This window comes from Phyllobates terribilis, unplaced genomic scaffold (genome assembly GCF_046119375.1).
Source record: "Phyllobates terribilis strain yellow unplaced genomic scaffold, ASM4611937v1 Scaffold_7__3_contigs__length_470593459, whole genome shotgun sequence".
In the NCBI taxonomy this organism is placed as follows: domain Eukaryota; kingdom Metazoa; phylum Chordata; class Amphibia; order Anura; family Dendrobatidae; genus Phyllobates; species Phyllobates terribilis.
The window spans coordinates 426,558,411-426,580,474 of NW_027362767.1; the positions used below are offsets into that span (position 1 = coordinate 426,558,411).

Sequence of the window (22,064 nt, forward strand, 5' to 3'; positions counted from 1 at the left end):
TGTACAGAAGTCTGCGCAGAACACATGTGTGACAAGTCCTGTGCGAAGATATGTCTGGTGAACGTGCATCCTAAGGACCATCCTGAGAAAACCGTAAAGATGTACGCCATCCTGGACAATCAGAGTAACCGATCCCTTGTGTTACGCTCACGCCCGGACTGACTGGCGTGAGTGTCGTTAGTGATCACACTGGACCATGAACCGAGGAGTGCCTGGAGGGGCGTGACTAAGTATCAACTCTGTCCGACCAAGGTCGCACGGCGGCTCAGTCGACTCCGTGAATGAGGGAGGAACCGAGTAGAGGGACCAGGTGCTACTCCAGGTCAGACCCCGGTCACAGCTGTTGACCCACACCGGGGAATGCAGGAACAGGCAGGTTAGGCTGGCATACAGACAGGTGGGTACTGGCAGGCACGGCTGGTATGCAGACAGGTGGGTACAGGCAGGCATGGCTGGTGTGCAGACAGGTGGGTACTGGCAGGCACGGCTGGTGTGCAGACAGGCGGGTACTGGCAGGCACGGCTGGTGTGCAGACAGGCACGGCTGGTATGCAGACTGGCAGATACTGGCAGGTAGGAGCACAGGCTTGATAGAGACCAGTACAGACTGAGATACAGGAACAGAGCCGCAGGTGCGGTTGACAAGCAGAGCAGAACCGCAGGCGCGGAGGGCAAGCGGAGCAGAGCGAAACCGAAGGTGCGGTTGGACAAGCAGAGCAGAGCGAAACCGCAGGTGCTGTGGACCAGCAGAGCAGAGCGAAACCGCAGGTGTGATGGACCAGCAGAGCAGAGCGAAACCGCAGGTGCGGTGGACCAGCGGAGCAGAGCGAAACCGCAGGTGCGGTGGACAAGTAGAGCAGAGCGAAACCGCAGGTGCGGTGGACAAGCAGAGCAGTGCGAAACCGCAGGTGCGGTGGACAAGCAGAGCAGAGCGAAACCGCAGGTGCGGTGGACAAGCAGAGCAGAGCGAAACCGCAGGTGCGATGGACAAGCAGAGCAGAGCGAAACAGCAGGTGCGGTGGACAAGCAGAGCAGAGCGAAACCGCAGGTGCAGTGGACAAGCAGAGCAGAGCGAAACCGCAGGTGCGGTGGACAAGCAGAGCAGATACACACAAGGTACTTACAATGAAGTAGCGAGTGGACACTAAACTCACAAACAGAAGTACAGAGACAATGAGTTGGAGTTAGGTGCAGGTTCAGACACTGCAGGAAAAGGGAAGATACGGACATAGAGACAAACAAGTAATGGGCTAGGACACTGTTCAGACAGGTACTGAACCAGGAACAAGATACAGGAACGAACCTGGGAACTCAGCCCCCAGGGTGGCGGAAACAGACTAGAAGTCACAGGTACAGGTAACAGGCCTGGGTATACAGCCCCCAGGGTGGCGGAACAGACTAGAAGTCACAGATACAGGTAACAGGCCTGGGTATACAGCCCCCAGGGTGGCGGAAACAGACAAGCTACAGGACAGGACCTGGCAACACAGTTGCAAGGAACACACTGAAAGATAGTGTTGCTCAGGCACCTCCTACTGGGTGGAGGGGGTTTAAGTATCCAGTGACTCACAGCAATAGGGTGGGGACGCATTAGGAGTCGCACACAGTAACTATAAGAATCAGGCAGTAACCGCGCCGCCGCCCTAAGCAATCAGACAATAGACATGCACACAGCAGGTACTGGAGCAAAGTATGCAGCCTGGACTGATAGGTAAGATGGCTGTCTTGCATGGTGGGAGGTGGTAAACCATGCCAGCCCGCCGCCAGGGATGTTACACCTTGTAAGGTTAGCACTCTTTGATCTATTTGACTTAAAGGGAAATGCTCACCCCTCCACTCTGGGCACCTGTAGTGGTGTTACAGAGGTCTCTGGGAGAAAAGCCAATGGACTCATAGTATCTTCTCTTGAGAAAAATGTGAAGATACTCTTACCCACTTTGGTCGAGTGCAACCAAATACCATCCAACAGAGAGGAGATCCCAACTCCAGAGGCTTTTCGTCACCCCCATCTAAAGACTACAGCCAACAAGATTCCAGGTCTTGACAACAGCGTGACCATCCTGATTCTGCTTGGCAGAGACATTCTGCGGCTACACAAGGTATGTCGGCAAATCAACGGGCCACATGATGCTCCATTTGCTCAATGCTTTGATCTAGGCTAAGTTATCATTGGTGATGTCTGCATGATAAGGACAAAGAGACCTGAAAGGATCTTCTCATTTAAGACTCATGTCTCGCCAAATGGTTGCAGCACTCACTTTCTGCCATGCCTGCATCATTACTGGGTGAAAGAGAAGCCGAGTACCAGTAAGTGGAAGCAAGAAACCCCTGACAACTTGAACATGTTCCCATCCTGTGATGACAACTTCGGGTCAACAGTGTTCAATTCTGCAAGAGAAGACAGTGGAAACTATCTCAGGTTCCTATGGCACAAGGGCAATGACGTCCACAACTAGGTCATAGACTACCGGACGAAGGTACATGTCTTCGGGAACAGCCCCTCACCTGCTACAGCAATCTGTGGATTGAGACAAACAGCCCAGGAAGGTGAGAGAGAGTATGGATCTGATGCTCCTCTATCTGTAGAGAAGAACTACTATGTAGATGATGTACTTAAATCTCTACCCACAAGTGAAGAGACAATTGATCTGCTCTCTGAAGCACAGGGAATGTTGCTAGCAGAAAACCTCAGACCTCACAAGATTGTCTCAATTAGCCAGGAGATAATGAAGGCATTTCCATGTGAGAATGTAGCACCCTGAGGACTCGGTTGCTACAGGGGTATTGCACCTCGACCCAGAGGTGTGGTATTCCACTCCCGGGTAAGGATGGAGTGTGGGACTGAGCTCAGTAGGCTGCATGCACTACATACATCCCATTTCCGGGGGACAGAACTACGGTACTCCCACCAAGTAAATGTGCAGGTACGACAGCGTCTGTCCCTGGCTGGAGTGGGAGGGGGGTGGAACATCCCAGTAGTGTAGGGGCAGATAGGGGGAGTACTCTGGGTAAAGCTAGGAGCTCATTGGGTGCTAGTCACCTGGGCTCACACATAGAGGGAGTATATAAGGTGGGCACCATCTTAGATCAGGGTTCAGTTCAGGCAGGAGGAGAAGAGGAGAGGAGCTCAGCCAGGAGGGCTGACAGGGAGCTGTGGCTCCGGCTGGGCCCAGCTCCAGAGCCAAGTCAGCAGAGGAGAGAGGAGAAAGAAAGGCCCAGAGTGGAAGACCAGAGGGAACCCTAAGAGCCCAAAATCAGACCAAAAAGGGTGAAGGGTTGGCGGACACGGGTACCGGAACCCGAACTGGTGGAGGCCACTTATCCTCAGCCAGGAACCGGAGGTCGTGGTCAAGATTTGCCACGACCCTCACCAAATCCACCAGAAAGGCACACCAAGTATAGGGTCAGGGAACCCAGAGGAGGTTTGACCACCAAGAGACCCGAGGGAGCCGGCCAAAGGTGGATCCCTGGTGGGGACGGCCAGGAGAAAGAGAGAGAGAGGGAAGCTCAGGACCACGCTCCGGAACTGCCTGGGGGTTAGCCGAGTCCCACACCTGGTGAATGCAGCACGGCTCGGGTGGTCACTCAAGGCCGGAGTGACTGAAAGAACTACTGTGAGTAAAAACCCTGAAACTGCATCTCACGCCTCTGACTCTCCTTTCTGCACTACCACTACCTCCATCATCCGCACCAGCTGCCCTGAGGCCATACCCCTCCCGTTGGGGGTTATACCACCATCGCTGCACACATACTACCGGCCTCAGCGGACTGTTCTGCAGCGGCGGCCTTGTGACCGCAAATCAACGGGTGGCGTAGTCGACACTTAACAACATCTACAAAGACTGCCACACACTTAGTTTGACACCCTGGGCACGGACCGGGTCACCGCCACAAGGACTACTACCCCTACTCAGATCCGGCTCCGGGTATCCCCTGAACATGGCCCAGGGGGCGCGTCAACTTTGGCGTAGTCGGCAGGATAACGTGCCCGCAACCACCGGGTACTGCGTGCCTGAAGAAAAGTTCACATTTACCTCAAAAAGAAGTCTCCCGCCAATTCCGGAGGGTCCCCGCCATCGGACGCCATCTCAGATCGGTTCCCGCCGTTTGCCCGCCATCTGCAGTCTTTTCCCGCCATCCACAGAGTTTCCCGCCATTGGGAAGCGGTTCCCGCCATCTGAGAAGATTTCCCGCCCTGGCAGAGCGGACGCCATTATGGGCGTGCCAGAGGGTGGCAAGAGGCCACCTCCCATCGTGGGCCAGGACCAAGAATGGCGCCAAAAACGAAGACCGCCCCCACCAGCAGAGACTGCAATGATTGAGATGTCCATCAGCGTGGGGGGTCTGCCCCTGGAACTGACAATCACCAAGTTGCCCCGGCACCACCCTGAATGGGGGCGGGGAGAGAACAAAAGAGTGAAGATGGGAGCAGCCTGGAGGAGTCTGGAGAGAACGCACCCGGAGATGGAGGGAGAGGCAGGCAGCACCGACCCAGTGGTCAGGAGCCTGTTGCAAGCGACAACCCCAGAAGGCCTGGTGGAGATCCTGGCGCAGCTCCCCAGAGATCGGGAGCATGCACGGACCGCACTGGAGGGCTTGGCTCAGAGGATGGCCCGAGTGCAGCGAGACGTACTGGCCGCGTGGAGCAAGGAGATGGCCCAGCAGGCTGGAAACCGCCAGCAAAAGACACCGCCAGCAGCGAGGAGCACGCCTGCCCCTGAAGGAAGAGCAGAAGGGACGAAGGCCGGAGACGGCGCCGTGGAGGGAGCTGAAGTAACGGAGGCAGGTAATGGGGACGTCTACACCCCGTACCCGGAGGCCGAGAACTTGCCCCAGCTCCCCGTCGCAGAGCCCGAAATCCCGTTCACTGCGCCCGTCGCTGCACCGCCACCGCTCCAAACTAGGCCTCAAGCGGCAGGAGCCGCGGCCGCGCTCCCCGTGACGTCACGCGCCTCAAATCAGAGTGCGACCAAACAGGAAGCGCCATCGGCCTGGTCGCAGGGCCAAGTACCCCCGGGCGCAGCCGTCTCCACAGTGCCCTTCACATTCAGAGTGCCCCCGCGGCAATCATCGCGCCCTCAACCTCCATCGTGCTACCCCTGGGAGAAGACTTGTTTACCCAGCATACTTGCCCGGATGGGCAGCCCTTTGTGTGGCCACCGGAGTTCGTCAATCCCCGACTCCGGAGGGAACGGCCTCTGGATGAGCCCCTGATCCCGGCTCCGGCGCCCGCCAAGATCACCCCACTCGCGTTGGAGGAGGCGCAGTTCGCGTGGGACCCCACTGGAGAAGACCTCATCGGGTTCACCCAAGAGACCCGGGCGGCCGCAGCCCAGCGTGCAGAGTGCTGCCGGCAGCAGTTAGAGGTCTTTGACAGAGAAAGGAGAGAGAGGCGGGTCCGCGAGGAGCGGCTGCAAATCCGGAGTGCAGAGCAGAAAAGCCGGACCCGACGGAACCCCCGTGCAGCCCACGGTCCCCGTGCCACCAGGACTGTAATCAAATTCCAACTGCAGCACGGTTGGGGCTTCATCAGGGATCACAAAACCCCTGGTGACGTTTTTGTAACCCGCAGAGATGTCGAGTCTCACCTACCGGAGGGACACCGTGGTCGTGACCTGTACCTGGGTGACGAGGTCACCTTCACCCGGCACCAGTGTGCCAAAGGACCCTATGCCCTTCATGTACATCGCCTGACGGAAGAGGAGCTGCGGTGTGAGGAGGAACAAGAGGACCCGGATGGGTCTGAAGCCTACCCTCAGGAAGGAGCCGGAGGGCATCGTCACCATTAAGAGGTGAACTGAAACTGTATATAGTTACCCGTATGGGTATATGCCATGCTGCTTAATTAAAATGAGTTCCCCGTTGGGACAAGTGTGAACTGTTCCAGTGTGTCCCATCTCCCCACAGGCTGAGGACTGTGAGCAGCCACTCCCTTATCCCCACTGGCCGAGGACTGAGAGCGGCCATATCCCTTGTAAATAGTTGCGCTTCCTAAAGCGCCCCCTATTGGTTTTATAAGGAAACTGTTTTTTTCTACAAGAGACTGTGGCACTTACCTGGTCACAATTTGCACAAGTGGCCAGAGGTCAAAAATGTTTTACATGAAAAGTTTTATTATGCTGAAAGAGTTAATATTATTTTATGATGTGTCTGTAACATTTTAAGAGAGAAGTACCTCCCATAAAGGGATGGGTTGAAAGTTATATTTTATATGTAAGTGCACTTTCAAAATTTGTATGTTTTATGTTTTGCTCTTTTACAGCCCGAGGACGTGCTGTGATTTACCAGGGGGGAATGTAGCACCCTGAGGACTCAGTTGCTACAGGGGTATTGCACCTCGACCCAGAGGTGTGGTATTCCACTCCCGGGTAAGGATGGAGTGTGGGACTGAGCTCAGTAGGCTGCATGCACTACATACATCCCATTTCCGGGGGACAGAACTACGGTACTCCCACCAAGTAAATGTGCAGGTACGACAGCGTCTGTCCCTGGCTGGAGTGGGAGGGGGGTGGAACATCCCAGTAGTGTAGGGGCAGATAGGGGGAGTACTCTGGGTAAAGCTAGGAGCTCATTGGGTGCTAGTCACCTGGGCTCACACATAGAGGGAGTATATAAGGTGGGCACCATCTTAGATCAGGGTTCAGTTCAGGCAGGAGGAGAAGAGGAGAGGAGCTCAGCCAGGAGGGCTGACAGGGAGCTGTGGCTCCGGCTGGGCCCAGCTCCAGAGCCAAGTCAGCAGAGGAGAGAGGAGAAAGAAAGGCCCAGAGTGGAAGACCAGAGGGAACCCTAAGAGCCCAGAATCAGACCAAAAAGGGTGAAGGGTTGGCGGACACGGGTACCGGAACCCGAACTGGTGGAGGCCACTTATCCTCAGCCAGGAACCGGAGGTCGTGGTCATGATTTGCCACGACCCTCACCAAATCCACCAGAAAGGCACACCAAGTATAGGGTCAGGGAACCCAGAGGAGGTTTGACCACCAAGAGACCCGAGGGAGCCGGCCAAAGGTGGATCCCTGGTGGGAACGGCCAGAGACAGAGAGAGAGAAGGGAGCTCAGGACCACGCTCCGGAACTGCCTGGGGGTTAGCCGAGTCCAGGACCTGGTGGACGCAGCACAGCTCGGGTGGTCACTCAAGGCCAGAGTGACTGAGAGAACACCCGTGAGTAAAAACCCTGAAACTGCATCTCCTGACTCTGACTCTCCTTCCTGCATCATCACAACCCCCATCATCTACACCTGCTGCCCTGAGGCCATACCCCTCCCGTTGGGCGTTATACCACCACGCTGCACATCCTTATACACCTGGCCTCAGTGGACTGTTCTGCAGCGGCGGCTTCAAAGCCGCACTCAACGGGTGGCGTAGTCGACATCCAAGTTAACATCTACTGCCATAGACTGCCACTTAGTTTGACACCCTGGGCACGGACTGGGTCACCGCCACGAGACTACTACCCCCATCTGATCCGGCTCCGGGTAAGCCCCCGTGCGCGCGATGCCGCACGACACAGCAGGCCCAGGGGCGCGTCAAGAACAGTACAGCGAGCTTAAAGGATCTTGATCTAAGTGTTACACGCACACCGCCTAAGTTCAAATAGGGACGAGACCAGTGAATTCATTGGAATCCTGGGGGAACCGTTACTCAGGGCGACCTTAGGCTGCAGATTCTATTAGGCACACAATAGATTCAGTCCAGACACATCTGACAAGAGTATTCATAAATGGTAGAACCTTAACATTTAATGAGGCACTGTGCATTTGTCACAATGCAAATGTCTCTTTGAGCAACAGGCTCCAGTAATAACAGTACAGTCTCCTTTGCAGCACAGCAGTACACAGTCTATTATATGGCAGCACAGTACAGCACAGTTTTAATGCATACACAACCACAGGCTTTTCCTTCACAAGGACTCAATAGTACACAGCATTCTTTATCCTGCATGGAGATGGAGGAGGGGATGGGTGTGATGAGGGAGATGATCTCTATGACAGGCTTCCTTCCAGTCCTTATCGTCCTGACTGATAATACTCCACACTGTTAGCTCAGGGAGTCTAACTGACCTTTGTTTAGCTTCCCTCCTGACCTGAATTCTTTTCCCTTGACTTCTGTGAGATACAGATCATAAGCCACCTTTCTCTTCCTCACAATCCCCCTGGGGCTCTGCTAAAACACTCCCCTTCTCCTGTGACTGTGTTAACCCCTATAATTACTGGATGCTTCTGGAGCCCAACACTTCCTGTCTCCTGTGCTTGTGTTACTTCTAATAGTTGCTGAATGCTTTTAAAGCAACAGCACTACTTCTGCATATCACACTCTGAAACAGCACTACTTCTGCATGTCACATAAGTTCTGACGTTCCTTCTATACAACGCAACCTTGGTCTGCTCTGGGACATTAAACAGGACACGTTCTCATTCCGGGTGTCAGTCTGCATTAAACCCTTCACCATACGAGGAGTCTTACCTGTTGTGAACAGCATCTACGATCCTCTCAGGTTTATAGCACCCATCACCATTCAAGGCAAGATTCTGTTGGGACAGTTGACCACTGAGAACACGGATTGGAACACCCTATTTTCATCCCAGAAATCACAAAGGTGGGAAACATGAAAACATCTCCAAGGATCTTAGATCATCTCATCTCGTTCCTATCTGGTTCTGCCTTAAGGTCTCCTTCAGCCGCCACAAGAAGAGAAGTCCACATTCTCTCCAACGCATCTGCAAGGGTCATAGCTGCAGTATCCTACCTGAGGACCTCAGAAGCCATCAACAAAGTACTTTGTGAATTTGTCCTGGACAGGACCAAACTAGCCTCAAGGCCTGCTCACACTGCACCAAAACTTGGTGTTTGTGCTGCCGTACTGGCAGTGGAGGTTATAGAAGTTGCCCCTGAATAGTGGCACCACATCTCCACTGACTGGCATCTAACTCACCCAGAAACAGGACTCATTGCTGCACCCAGCCTTTATGACAACTCCTGGCTGTCGTTTCCAAGTTTTGTTCCTGAGGACCCTTGTTCTGTAAATGCTGGCAGCACATTTCAACTTGACGAACCAGTCGCTGACGGAGAGACCAGACCCGTCATCTCTACACGCAGCATACCTGTTGTTATGATCTGCTACAAGCACTAAGGAAAGACAGGAGATCTGTCCCTACAATAGAACTAAGCTGGATCCCTATGATGTAACGGGGAACCTGATCCTGCGATCAGACCCGCTAAAGTCCTCGGCTAGTCTGAACGAAGACCTATAGATGTGAGGAAGGGATCCCTACAAGAACTAGGGACTGGGAGAAATATGGACACCTCCTAGCAGAAATTGTAGCAGAAAAGACAAACAAACAACATAGAACATAGAGGTCCGAAGACCTAGCAAAACTGACTGAGAAAGGTAACAGAGCACCAAGCTAGCTCAAGAGTAGAAATTACAATGAAGTCCAGCAAGGCCAGTAGGGTGGAGCAGGATTAAATAGGCAAAAAAGGCCATGTGACCAGCAAACTAGAAAAAACCTAACAGGAGAGTTCTAACAGTACCCCCTCTTCTAAGAGGATCCTCCGGATCCCCTAGGCCCGGGCTTATCAGGAAACCTCCTGTGAAACGCTCTGACAAGTCTGGAAGCAGAAACATCATCCGCTCTCACCCATGAGTTATCCTCGGGTCCGAAACCCTTCCAAGTGACGAGATACTGCAAACTCCCTCTATACCGTCTAGAATTTAGGATGTGGGAAATTTCATATTCCCCGTCCTCCACCACCGGAGGAACAGTGGCAGAGGCGTCACCATCCGACACATCAGCTCTTTTCAACAGAGAAACATGAAACACCGGATTAATCTTCCAGGAGGTAGGAATCTCCAACCTAACAGCAGATTGGTTAACTATCTGAAGCACCTTAAAGGGCCCTACAAACTTGGGACCCAATTTTTAGAAGGAATTCTCAATCGCAGATTCTTAGAGGACAACCAAACCATGTCACCAATAGCAAACAAAACCTCTTGCCGTTTCCTATCAAAGTACCTCTTAGATTTTTTGTTAGCCTCCTGAAGATTACCACGCACATCTGTCCAAACTCTCTCCAAATCACCGGAAAAACTCTCCTCCTCAGGCACAGCCGATACCAATTTGGAGAATGACCCAAAAGACGGATGTCTCCCAGAACAACAAAAAAAAGGCGAACACCCAGCAGAAGAGGATGTATGGTTGTTAAGAGCAAATTCAGCAAGTGGCAGAAACTCAGACCACCTCTCTTGATTGTCTGCCACAAAACAACGCAAGAACTGCTCAACATCCTGGTTCTTTCTTTCTGTCTGGCCATTAGACTCAGGATGATATCCGGATGAAAACGACAAATGAACTCCCAACCTGTCACAAAAGGCACGCCACAAAAGAGCCACGAACTGAGGTCCCCTATCGGAAACAATGTCAGTAGGAACACCATGGAGTCTGACAATTTCCTTGACAAAGGACTTAGCGAGTGTCTTAGCGCAGGGCAGTTTGATGAAGGGAACCAAGTGACACATCTTGCTAAAACGGTCCACGACCACCCAGATGACCGTGAAACCCTCAGAGGGGGGAAGGTCAGTAATAAAGTCCATAGCCAGATGTGTCCAAGGTGCACTAGGAACCTCCAGAGGGCAAAGCAACCCCGCAGCAGGAGCATGCGAAGACTTAGATCTAGCACACACAGTACATTGACGCACCCACTTACTTCCTTCTGCCATCCAGGCCACCAAAAACTGCGACCCACAAGTCTCTTGGTCTCAGAAATTCCTGGATGACCTGCCAACCGAGACTCATGACACTCAATAAACAAATCTCTCCTAAAGGTCCTAGGCACAAACAACCTCCCATGGGGAGTGTTAGATGGGGCATTCTCCTGTGCTTTAAGAATCTCATCCTCCTAAACGGAGTCCAAAGCAGCAATCACAACACCTTCTTGTAAAATGCTCTCCTCCTCCTCAGTACCAACCATGGGAGAAAAGCTGCGAGACAAAGCATCCGCTTTAACATTCTTGGTACCCGGGATGTAAGTAACGGAAAAATTAAACAGCGAGAAAAAAAGTGCCCACCTAGCCTGACGGGCATTCAAGCGCTTGGCAGCATCAAGATAGATCAGATTTTTATGATCAGTGAAAACCTGAATGGGAAATTCTGCACCTTCCAAGAGGTGACGCCAATGTTCAAATGCGAGTTTAATAGCCAGCAATTCCCGATTACCAATATCGTAATTAAGTTCAGTCTCAGAAAATTTTTTTGAAAAAAAAGGCACAGGGATGTACTCCATCCTTGTTTTCCTGAGACAACACCGCACCGACCCCCACAGAAGAAGCATCAACCTCAACCAAAAACGGCTTAGTCACATCAAACTGCATAAGGATGGGAGCAGAGGTGAACCTCTCCTTTAGAAACACAAAAGCTTCAATGGCCTCAGAAGACCACTGAACCGCATTAGCACCTTTCCTGGTGAGGTCGGTCAGTGGTTTGACAATAATAGAAATTTTTTTTATGAATTTTCTGTAATAATTGGCGAAACCCAAAAACCTCTGTATCGATTTCAAACCAATAGGCCTAGGCCATTCCTGCACAGCTTGAACTTTAACTGGATCCATCTCAAAGCCCTCGCTGGAGATAATGTAGCCCAAAAAACTAATTCTCTGAACAGCGAACTCACATTTCTCCAGCTTAGCAAAAAGCGAATTGTCAATCAATAACTGCAATACCTCACGTACGCTCCGCCAATGAGATTCCAGATCCGGCGAATAAATCAAAATGTCATCCAAATACACAACCACATTTTTGCCGATCAAAGGTCTAAGGATGTCATTAATAAGATTCTGAAACAATGCTGGAGCATTGGTAAGACCAAAAGGCATAACCAGATTCTCAAAATGACCCACAGGAGTGTTAAAAGCAGTCTTCCATTCATCACCCTCCTTCATGCGCAACAAATTGTATGCCCCCCGGAGATCAATTTTAGAGAACCACTTGGCCCCCACTAACTGGTTAAACAAATCATGAATCAATGGCAGTGGGTAAGGATTGCTTACAGTAATTTTATTAATCTCACGAAAGTCCAGACAAGGACGTAAACCGCCGTCCTTTTTTTTAACAAAAAAAAATCCAACAGCCACAGGAGACTTGGAAGGCCTAATGTGACTGGCGGCCAAGCTTGTCTGTATGTATTCCTCCAAAGCCTTTCTCTCAGGAATAGTAAGATTAAATAAACGACTTTTAGGAAGAGTCGCTTCAGGGACAAATTCAATGGCACAATCATAGTCTCTGTGGGGAGGCAAAATTTGCGATTCCTTCTCAGAAAAAAAATTCCAAAAATCCTGAATAGGTACAGGTAATTCCCCTTTACCCACAGCAGCAATGCGCCCGTTACAACACTTGTCATAACACTTAGGGCTCCAGGACTTAATTTCATTGGTAGACCAATCCAGTACAGGATTGTGCAATTTTAACCAGGGTAACCCCAACATTACTGGAGAAGGCAAATTATTTAATACTACCAAATCCAAATTCTCTTGGTGAATACCATTAATAGTGAGGGGAAATTCACAGACCTTGTGAGTAACACTCTTTAAGGGAGAGCCATTGACAGAAACCACGGCAATAGGGGATGACAAAGGTTTGGGTTTTAATTGAAGTTTTTCCAAGAATCCCCCATCAATCACATTCAGAGTAGAACCACAATCCACAAATACCCGAAATTCAATTAATTCTTCCTGAGCAGTGGTAGTAGCAGAAAGAAGTACACCTCTAGTATTTAAACAGGCTATACGGGCGTAACTGACCTTTTTTTTTTCTTTGTTCATACGAAGCACACAGTTCTTAATGAAATGATCAGATCCACCGCGATAAAAGCACAAACCTTCAGAAAATCTGCGGTCTTTTTCCTGAGAGCGGGGTGACATCGCCCCAATCTCCATCGGCTCTCCAATGTCAGTACAGACCCTCTCAAGACTCGGAGCTGACATGGCAGAGGATTTACTCTCATTAACCCTTGCACGCAGTCTCCTGTCCACCCGTATAGCTAATTGCATTGCCTCCTGCAAGTTTCCAGGTGAAGGATAAGCAATCAGCAGATCCTTAACCCTTTCACCTAGCCCCACAAGAAACAAACTTTTCAAAGCTGAATCGTTCCACCCCACCTGAGCAGACCACCGATGGAAGTGAGTACAATCATTTTCCACATTACCTGATCCCTGCTTCAAACGTCTTAATTCAGACTCAGCAGATGAGACACGATCAGGATCATCATACAACAACCCCAAAGCAGAAAAAAAAACTATCCACTAATCTAAAGCACGGATCACTAGGTTGGAGAGAAAAGGCCCATCCCTGAGGTTCTTTGCGCAAAAGTGACATTATGAACCCTATGCGCTGTGATTCATCACCAGAGGATCCGGGTCTTAAATGAAAATACAATAAACAAGCATTTTTAAAGGAAAAAAAATCTTGTTGTTCACCAAAAAATAGATCAGGCAGACGTACCTTTGGCTCTACAAAATGTGCTCCAGAACAGCTAATCACGTGTTGTTGGAGCTTGGCCACCTCCAGAGAGAGTCCCTGCAAGCGTTGAGCCAAATCCTGAACCGAGACCATGATGGAAACTGGAGGTCTTTCCTTAGAGAAATTTTTTTGGCTGGACTTACTGTTATGATCTGCTACAAGCACTAAGGAAAGACAGGAGATCTGTCCCTACAATAGAACTAAGCTGGATCCCTACGATGTAACGGGGAACCTGATCCTGCGATCAGACCCGCTAAAGTCCTCGGCTAGTCTGAACGAAGACCTATAGATGTGAGGAAGGGATCCCTACAAGAACTAGGGACTGGGAGAAAGATGGACACCTCCTAGCAGAAATTGTAGCAGAAAAGACAAACAAACAACATAGAACATAGAGGTCCGAAGACCTAGCAAAACTGACTGAGAAAGGTAACAGAGCACCAAGCTAGCTCAAGAGTAGAAATTACAATGAAGTCCAGCAAGGCCAGGAGGGCGGAGCAGGATTAAATAGGCAAAAAAGGTCATGTGACCAGCAAACTAGAAAAAACCTAACAGGAGAGTTCTAACACCTGTGAATCCAAAGTTGAAGCTGAGGCCTTATCTCTCTGGACACTTCTTGGGCTGGTCACCGGTTGTGCAGGCTAGTATTCGCCAGACTTATAGCGCCGAGTATTTCATGGGAGAAGGCAACACATGAAGGACATTGCTTCTGGACACAGCTTACGGCAGGGAGTCTACCACCTTATACTTTCAGCTGTGTTAGGACATTGAACTTCCTCCAGTGGGTTAGTGGAAGTGTTTGCACGTTGCGGCTTCCCCAATCCGAAGATGGGTTTCCATTTGGACTCGGATTATCCGGCTGTTGAGGACTTCAAGCCTCCCACTGGAAATTGAACTACAACTGTTATAGTTATTGTTGCATGCCTGTGTAAGGTGCCTCAGCGAGGTAGTTGTGGGCGAGCTGTAGCCCCTGCTCGCTCTGGCACCCTACAGACAATACGTGTCCTCCCTTTGGTGTGTGGCTGTGTATCTGGTGCTCACCACTTACTTCAGACCATCCGATCGCGGATGTCTCCAGGCATTTCTCTTCTGGGACCAGGGCAGCAATAAATTCAGAGGACACGAGGTTCTTAACCATAACTTGGATTTTACTTGGGGAAGAGGAATATGTACAATATTTACAGGCAGATATAATGGATAAGGCCCCACAGGTTATCATCTCCCTCACAGGCGCTGGCAACTTCTTCAGCCCTGGTTCCCTCTTTAAGTGAAGCACCTCTGTGACTCTAATCTCTAGCCCAAGAGAATCTTCTTCAATACCAACAGTGTATCCGGATCCTATATCTCCCCCACGTCTTAGCCTGGAGTCCTATCTTCCTCTGCTACCTGCAGACTAGAAGTGCCCCGGGTCCTCAATAACTCCGTTGAGTTTCTCTGGCCGGCTAACAGGACTTTTGCGTAGGGAGATCTTCACACTGGTGATCCCACTGTCTGAGGGTACGGAGCTCCCGTCTACCTTAGCAGCCACCATATACTCAGGCTGCCCGTATGGTTCACTGTCCTAACTCTTTCTGACTTGTTCTGGAAAACTCACCACAGGTTTCCTAGAGTGCCCACCCTCTGTGGGCTGTCATCAACCATTAACCCCATCACTGTCTGCAATACTGCTGGCAGACCCAACCTGGCATCTGCACCTAGGACAGTGGCATCTTGTGGCTGGTTACCAATACTACAGCCCACAAGGTATTATATCAGAAACAAGCTTTATAAACACTCGATGTTTGATCATGGCACTAAGTTCCCCCTCTACTCTACTGACTGGACCACTGCAGCTAACCCCATAGCTTGGCCTAACAACAGTTCAGAGAGGTCTAACTCCGGGAACATTCTCTTTTAACTACATCAGTGCTGAAGGAAGGCTACGTCCTTCCCCACTATTACACCTGTGTGTATTTTCTTTGTCTTTTAGGTCTACCGTCACATCCCCTGAAAACATCAAGTTAAAGGAATCAGTGAAATCTAAACATTTCAGACGGGGAGTGTTATGTCTCATGATTGGGAATTTCATGGACAATAATGGACTTCTTACAGTTGTTATAAATCACTGTTCTTTGTATAGCTGTAATGTTCACTTTCCTTGAAGTTTGTCCCTTCTTTCTCCCTGTCTCCCTCTCATGTGACTGTAATGCAGCTAACGCCTCCCTTCTTCCTGCCTTCCCCTCATTCTTCATGTTAACCACCATTAGAAGCTCATGTGCTTTCAGCCTGTCTCAGGATAAAATTCTTTTTAACTGCTCCTGTATGCATTATAACAAGAATTCTTAAAGAAAACAAAGCCTTTTCTGAATTCTTCACAATGTGCCTGCTTGTAGCCGAGTTAAAGCTATCTGCGACCATCGCTTCCATGTAAGTAAGGTGAAGAGACAGCATTTCAACAGCGCCCCATATTACAGCACAGCCATGGGGACAGAATAAGAAGCCACAAGGTAACTATACGAAAAATGTAGAGGGTCACTTTAAGTTAGCAGACGCCCACATGTTAATGTTAGATCAGACAACAGACTTGTGATCTGATAATGGTGGACCTTTGGGTTCTATAAAACGGAAAGAATATGCAAACAGATATTTTATTAATAAAACGTCCAATCCATGTGGCTCAGCCGCACTAAAAAGTACAGAATAAACAAAAGCGCCCGTAGTGCAACTTGAAGATGAAAGGCAGGAAATGTATGAAGGCTACTTACCCTCCGTGTGATTCATATAATTTAGGATAAAGTGTAGAAACTTTTGCATAGTTTTCTGCATTGAATGAAATTTTACACTTGCATCCCATAAAGTTGTATTTGGACCTTTAAACCAGGGAACGCGACGTTCCACCACTTCATTGTTACTGTCGTACCACATTAGAGTGACGTCGTCCATTGTCTTTCTCATCGTGTATGAAGTCATATTTGATGTCAAATCAGTGGTTACAGTCTCAAAGAAATAGTGAGAGTGATCGCCTGTGTGAGACATGAAATGCGCCGGAGCTGTAGTTATGCTGAAATCACATCAATGTTATTAGATTTTTACATCAATTATGTTTAACCCTTTCCCACTGTGGTCAATTCTCCTTTTGCACTTACATTTTTTAGTTCTCCATCAACACAGCCGTTTGAGGGCTTGGTTGTTATGGTCATTTTGAATGACATCATTCATGTTACCATGTAACATGTAATGTACTGACAAGAACTAGAAATAAAATGTGCAGATACCTTGCTGTAAGTAAAAAGTAATAGTACATATAACTAACATAGGGTACTTAGTAAACACTGTTTTGCTCAAAAAAAGGGTAAAAGCCATCCCACCATGACAAGGTGTACCCCAGTCTTGATGTTCCTATCCTCTATTATTAAAACCTCGCCTTGTGTCAGTCGACATCAATATAGATAGGGGCAGAGCAGGACCCGACTTAAAAAGACTAAAAATTTCAAGAATATTGCGAAAATGAAAAACAGGTGAAAAACTAGACAAAAGAAAGTCACAAATGCAATAATGAATCGGGACTTAAAACTTCCACTGCAGCCAAATGCCCGGATCAATCATTTAAAGTGCCACATAATATTGTCCATATATGAGAGAGCTTATAGAGAAGTTCTCAATGTATGAAGCCGACAATCAAAACTAGATCAGAGAAGCTTTACTAGCCCAATCCTCCATGAACGGCACAGAATAATAAGTAACATTACCAGCATAAGCGAAGTGAATGGACACCATAAGGAGAAAAACTTGAACTTTTCTGCTTCTGCCCACGTTGGTGCAGCTGCCTGGTGTCTTCTTCGTCTCTGATATAACCTGGGACTGGCACAGCTCACACTATTGCCACACTCTTTATAAAGCAATCCAAGAGCTCTAAGTTGTGTCACCAACCATGTAAATCCCTATTATAACCATATGAACAGTAATATGCTCTATAAACTAAGTAAAGCAGGGGGTATATTTCCATCTTTGTAATCAATACTGTTACTACCAAGAAAACATACAGTATGTGAGGTTTTAATTTGGGGATCTTGAATAAAGAAGGCAGGGTGAATGTGGAAATCCCTTTTTTCATATAATACAATAATAAGAAAAGCAATTGAGCATCTAAAGGTAAAATAGCATGAGGGATCCTGACGAAAATCAGAAAGTTGCATAATATACAAACAAAAGAATAGAGCAGCACACTGTTAAGTGCTAAGATGTAGGCAAACATTGAATATATGAAATTTGAACTGAATTACTGCTATATGGAATATACTTACAAAAATGAAGGTACTTTGTACATAAATTGGCCAATTCATGAAAGCCCATCAGCCACGACAATGCGACCTTTCTTTGATGGGACCTGTGACAATACAGCCTATAATCTTAATCAGACAGACGATTAGATTGTTAAGCCAAGCGAAATACACTATTCTGTTCATGTTGACTTGTAAATGTGTGTGTATTTCTGTGGCTGGTTAAGAAGGACACACTATTATGTGTATAAAACTGAATGTTGACTTCTCGTCAAACATGGAAACAATGATGTTGTTAATATGCTATTATACTAAGCTAGCTAGATGTTTATTTACAAGAGCCCCCTACTATGCCAACTATGTGAATAGATTAGCTCAAACAATGATAACTGAGCCCTGTGAGTAATACCATCCCTAACCCTTGACCTGTGGATATGTACTTAAAAAGGAGATATGCTTCTTTAGCAGTTAGACTTGAAACAGAGATTGGAGAAAGACTTTACAACAAGAATGAGAGACATCCTTCAGGACAGTAGATGGATAGCATGGCGGCTCCATCCAAAGAGACACAGATTTGGATTCTACATGATTCCGGCCTAAGGGTACAAGGCCCTGACTGGAAAGATACAGGTCTGCTCCATTAACCATCAGAGAGCCCATGGATATATTTGGGGAGACCAGGTTGGGACGATGAAGTCACCTGGCCCCATGGATATGTTGTTTGTGGTTGCCAGGTGATACCCTCCGGTGGCCTGGAACCCATGGAGACATTTGGAGAAGCCAGATTGGGACCAGCCGGTCATCTTGCCCCATGGAAAGTCTTGGAGAGGCCAGGGTAGGACCCTCAGGTGTCCTGGCCTTGTACCTTGATGGACTGCTAGCTTCCTAAGCTTGCCACTACCTTATATCTGCGGGGCCTGCCAGATGAGGTACTTGGCCCTGGAAGACCCAAAGTCGCAGCTGTTCTATCCCAGGCGGGCCAGCGAAAGAGTGAGACTTTGTAATGTTTTATCATCTTGGGTATTTGCTGGGACTGTTCTACCTGTTTATTGCCTGCTTTGTGGTTCAATAAAGTATTGCCACACTTTTTTACCCTCACTCTGTGTTATCTGAGTGGTATTACGCCCACGGAAGACCCCGTGTCTTCACATTTTTGGTGGCAACAGTGGTATACTACTCAGTCAAGTGGATCTGGGGGAGCTGCAAGGGGACTGGTGTTAGCACACGCTGTCCAAAGGACTCCACAACCAGGGAGGCATATAGACAGACCCAGCAGACCATAGGAGAGGCATACACAGTGGGTTTCAGATGCTAACATGTCCAACCCCACCAGCCCGGCCTTGGGAGGAGGACCAGAGAGGATAAACAGCAGCAACAAGAAACGACAACTACAGGGGCTGTGCCAGCTTCAATGGGTTGAATAGCAACCCACTGACACTCATCAGATTTAATTCAGGAACTACATGATGCTGAGAACGGCATTTGTTGGACGCAATAGATATGAGTCGGTTATCGTCAATTACGAGTGGAGTTCATTCGCAAGGAAGACATGGATTATGCTCTGAGGAAACTGGGTGATGCAAACTTTTGTTCTCATGAAGGTGAGACCTCTTACATTTGTGTCTGAGCTTAAAGACATGCTGATGGACTGTCTCCAAGAGGTAGAGAATAGAGAAGGATGATCGGGATCCTATCATGTCTGGCTGATTAATATTGGGGGAACAATGTGATGACACAGCTTCTAATCATAATCAGACAGACGTCTAGATTTGTTAAGCCAAGAGAAGTACCCTATTGTGTTTGTGTTGACTTGTGAGTGTATGATTATTTCTGTGGCTGGTCAAGGACAGACCAGTATTTGTATAACCCTGATTGTTGTCTTGTCTTAGTTTTGAAACAATAATGTTTGTTAATATCCTAGTTTCATATTATACTAAGCTAGCTAGTTTATTTACAAGAGCCCCCTGCTATACCAACTATGTAAATTGATTATCTCAAACAATGAGACCTGATTGAGCCCTACACCTTTACCTCTGACCTGTGACTGATGACCTTAGCCACATATATAAATATAAAAAAGGATTTTTCTATCATACTGCAAAGAGATTTGAAACAGAGAATTGACAATGAACAATGAAGAAAAAGGAAGGTACATCCAGCACTGGGTCTGTGATTAGCAAATGTTCATTTTTTATTTTTTTTTGCGCTGTGCATATTGGATAAGTGCTTTATACAATGAATGGACCGGACATAAGTTCTGTCTTTTCTTTCAATTTGTTTTTTATGTTTTTTTAGGATACCACATTATGCAGGGGTTATATGGATGCACAAAAAGGAAGGTACATCCAGCACTGGGTCCTAGTAAAAAATTATTCTTTATTGCGAATCCATAAAAACTCCATACTTAGAGTAATCGCAGACGAGTTTCAGACTGTTACGTCCTTAATCATTGCATACATACTCTAAACTAAAACTATACAAGCTATATACACGTCATATAGCTTGTATAGTTTTAGAGTAGATAAAGTAGATTGACTCACTTGGCTGCTTCCAGAAGTAAACACAGGAATGTTTTCGTCTGCAGGTTTATTTAAATCGGCATAAAGCACTGCAGATTCAATTAAATAAACACGGCCTTGCTGGCATAATGGCAAAATAAAAGATAAACAATAGCACAGTCCATAGCATGCGGGATTCGCCCGCCAAGGTTGCAGCACACTTCAGCTCCTCCTGAACTGAAGTTCCACACAATCTGGAGACTTCCTTCTCCAAACACACACCAGAGAAAAAAAAACTCACTGCTGGAGATTTACCCCCTCCAGCCACACTCTTGAGGTGGACCTATGGTGAATAGGCATCCCGCCCATCTCAGACCTCACAAAGAACCAGACCCAAAATGGCTGATTAACCTCTTCAGCACCTAACATGCTGAAGAAAACTTCTAGGTTCAGTTCACTAAAGCTAACAACCTTTAGTGAACTGAACATAGATACAGATACAGCCTGTATCTCCCCTCACATACATTGCCAGTGACCCTGTCACAACGTATTTTGGAAAACAAGAACACATATTGATGGATCCAATATTAAAGCAATGCTCCAACTGGGTATAAAAAATGACTATGTGCTTGTCATGTATAGGCACCCTACCTAGTGCATTCCTTCCTCCTGTTCCAAGATGGCCATCGCATGGGAAGTGGAGTGGTAAGTCTAAAGTATGTCTCCCCTGCCTAAGCCTATGCTACATCTTAAGGAAGGCATGGTCTAGACCAGGGGTGGGCAATCAATTTTTCTGAGGGGCAACATGAGAGATCAAGACTGTTGTGGAGGACCAAACCAATAGGCTAAAATTAATTCTGCTCAATATTAATATTAACATATTAATTCTAGTTATGACTTTATATTAATGTTAATTGTATCACTTAATATTGAGCAGAATTATTTGTGCTGACATCCCTCTATATACAGTATGACCACGCACACAGCCATTATATACAGTATGAGCTCCCACACAACCACTACATACAGTATGAGCTCCCATGTAGCCCCTCTATATACAGTATGAACCCCTATATACAATCTAAGCACTCTCATAGCCTTATATGTACAGTATGAGCCCCACATAGCCTTCAATATACAATGTGAGCCCCCACATAGCCCCCTATATACAGTATGAGCCCCAACATAGACTCCTATATATAGTGTGAGCCCCCACATAGCCTCTTATATACAGTATGAGCTACCACACAGCCTCCTATATACAGTGTGAGTCCTCACATAGCCCCCTAAATATAATATGAGTCCCGCATAGTCTCCTTTATACACTATGAGCCCCCACATAGCCTCCTATATACAGTGTGAGCCCCCACATAGTCTCCTATATATAGTATGAGCCCCCACATAGCCTCCTATATATAGTATGAGCCCCCACATAGCCTCCTAAGTACAGTATGATCCCTAACATTGCCTGCTATATACACTGTGTGCAGAATTATTAGGCAAGTTGTATTTTATAGGATTATTTTTATTATTGCTCAACAACTATGTTCTCAATCAACCCAAAAGACTCATAAATATCCAAGCTTAATATTTTTTGAAGTTGGAGTGTTTTTTTTTTTAAGATTTGGCTATCTTAGGAGGATATCTGTTTGTGCAGGTAACTATTACTGTGCAGAATTATTAGGCAACTTAATAAAAACCAAATATAATCCCATCTCACTTGTTTATTTTCACCAGGTAAACCAATATCAGTGCACAAAATTTAGAAGTAAACATTTCTGACATGCAAAAACAAAAACCCA

The 22,064-nt window shown here is 47.7% G+C and overlaps 1 protein-coding gene across 1 annotated transcript in view; it reads right to left on the reverse strand.

The window, feature by feature from the left end:
* Positions 1–22,064, reverse strand: part of LOC141155601 (class I histocompatibility antigen, Gogo-B*0103 alpha chain-like) — a 37,562-nt gene that overhangs the window by 6,996 nt on the left and 8,502 nt on the right. Inside the window, exons 4-5 of the mRNA XM_073642469.1 lie at positions 17,234–17,360; positions 16,250–16,507 (exon numbers count right to left, since the gene is read on the reverse strand). Coding sequence (XP_073498570.1) covers positions 16,250–16,507; positions 17,234–17,360 — 385 coding nt within the window. The remainder of the gene's footprint in view (positions 1–16,249; positions 16,508–17,233; positions 17,361–22,064) is intronic.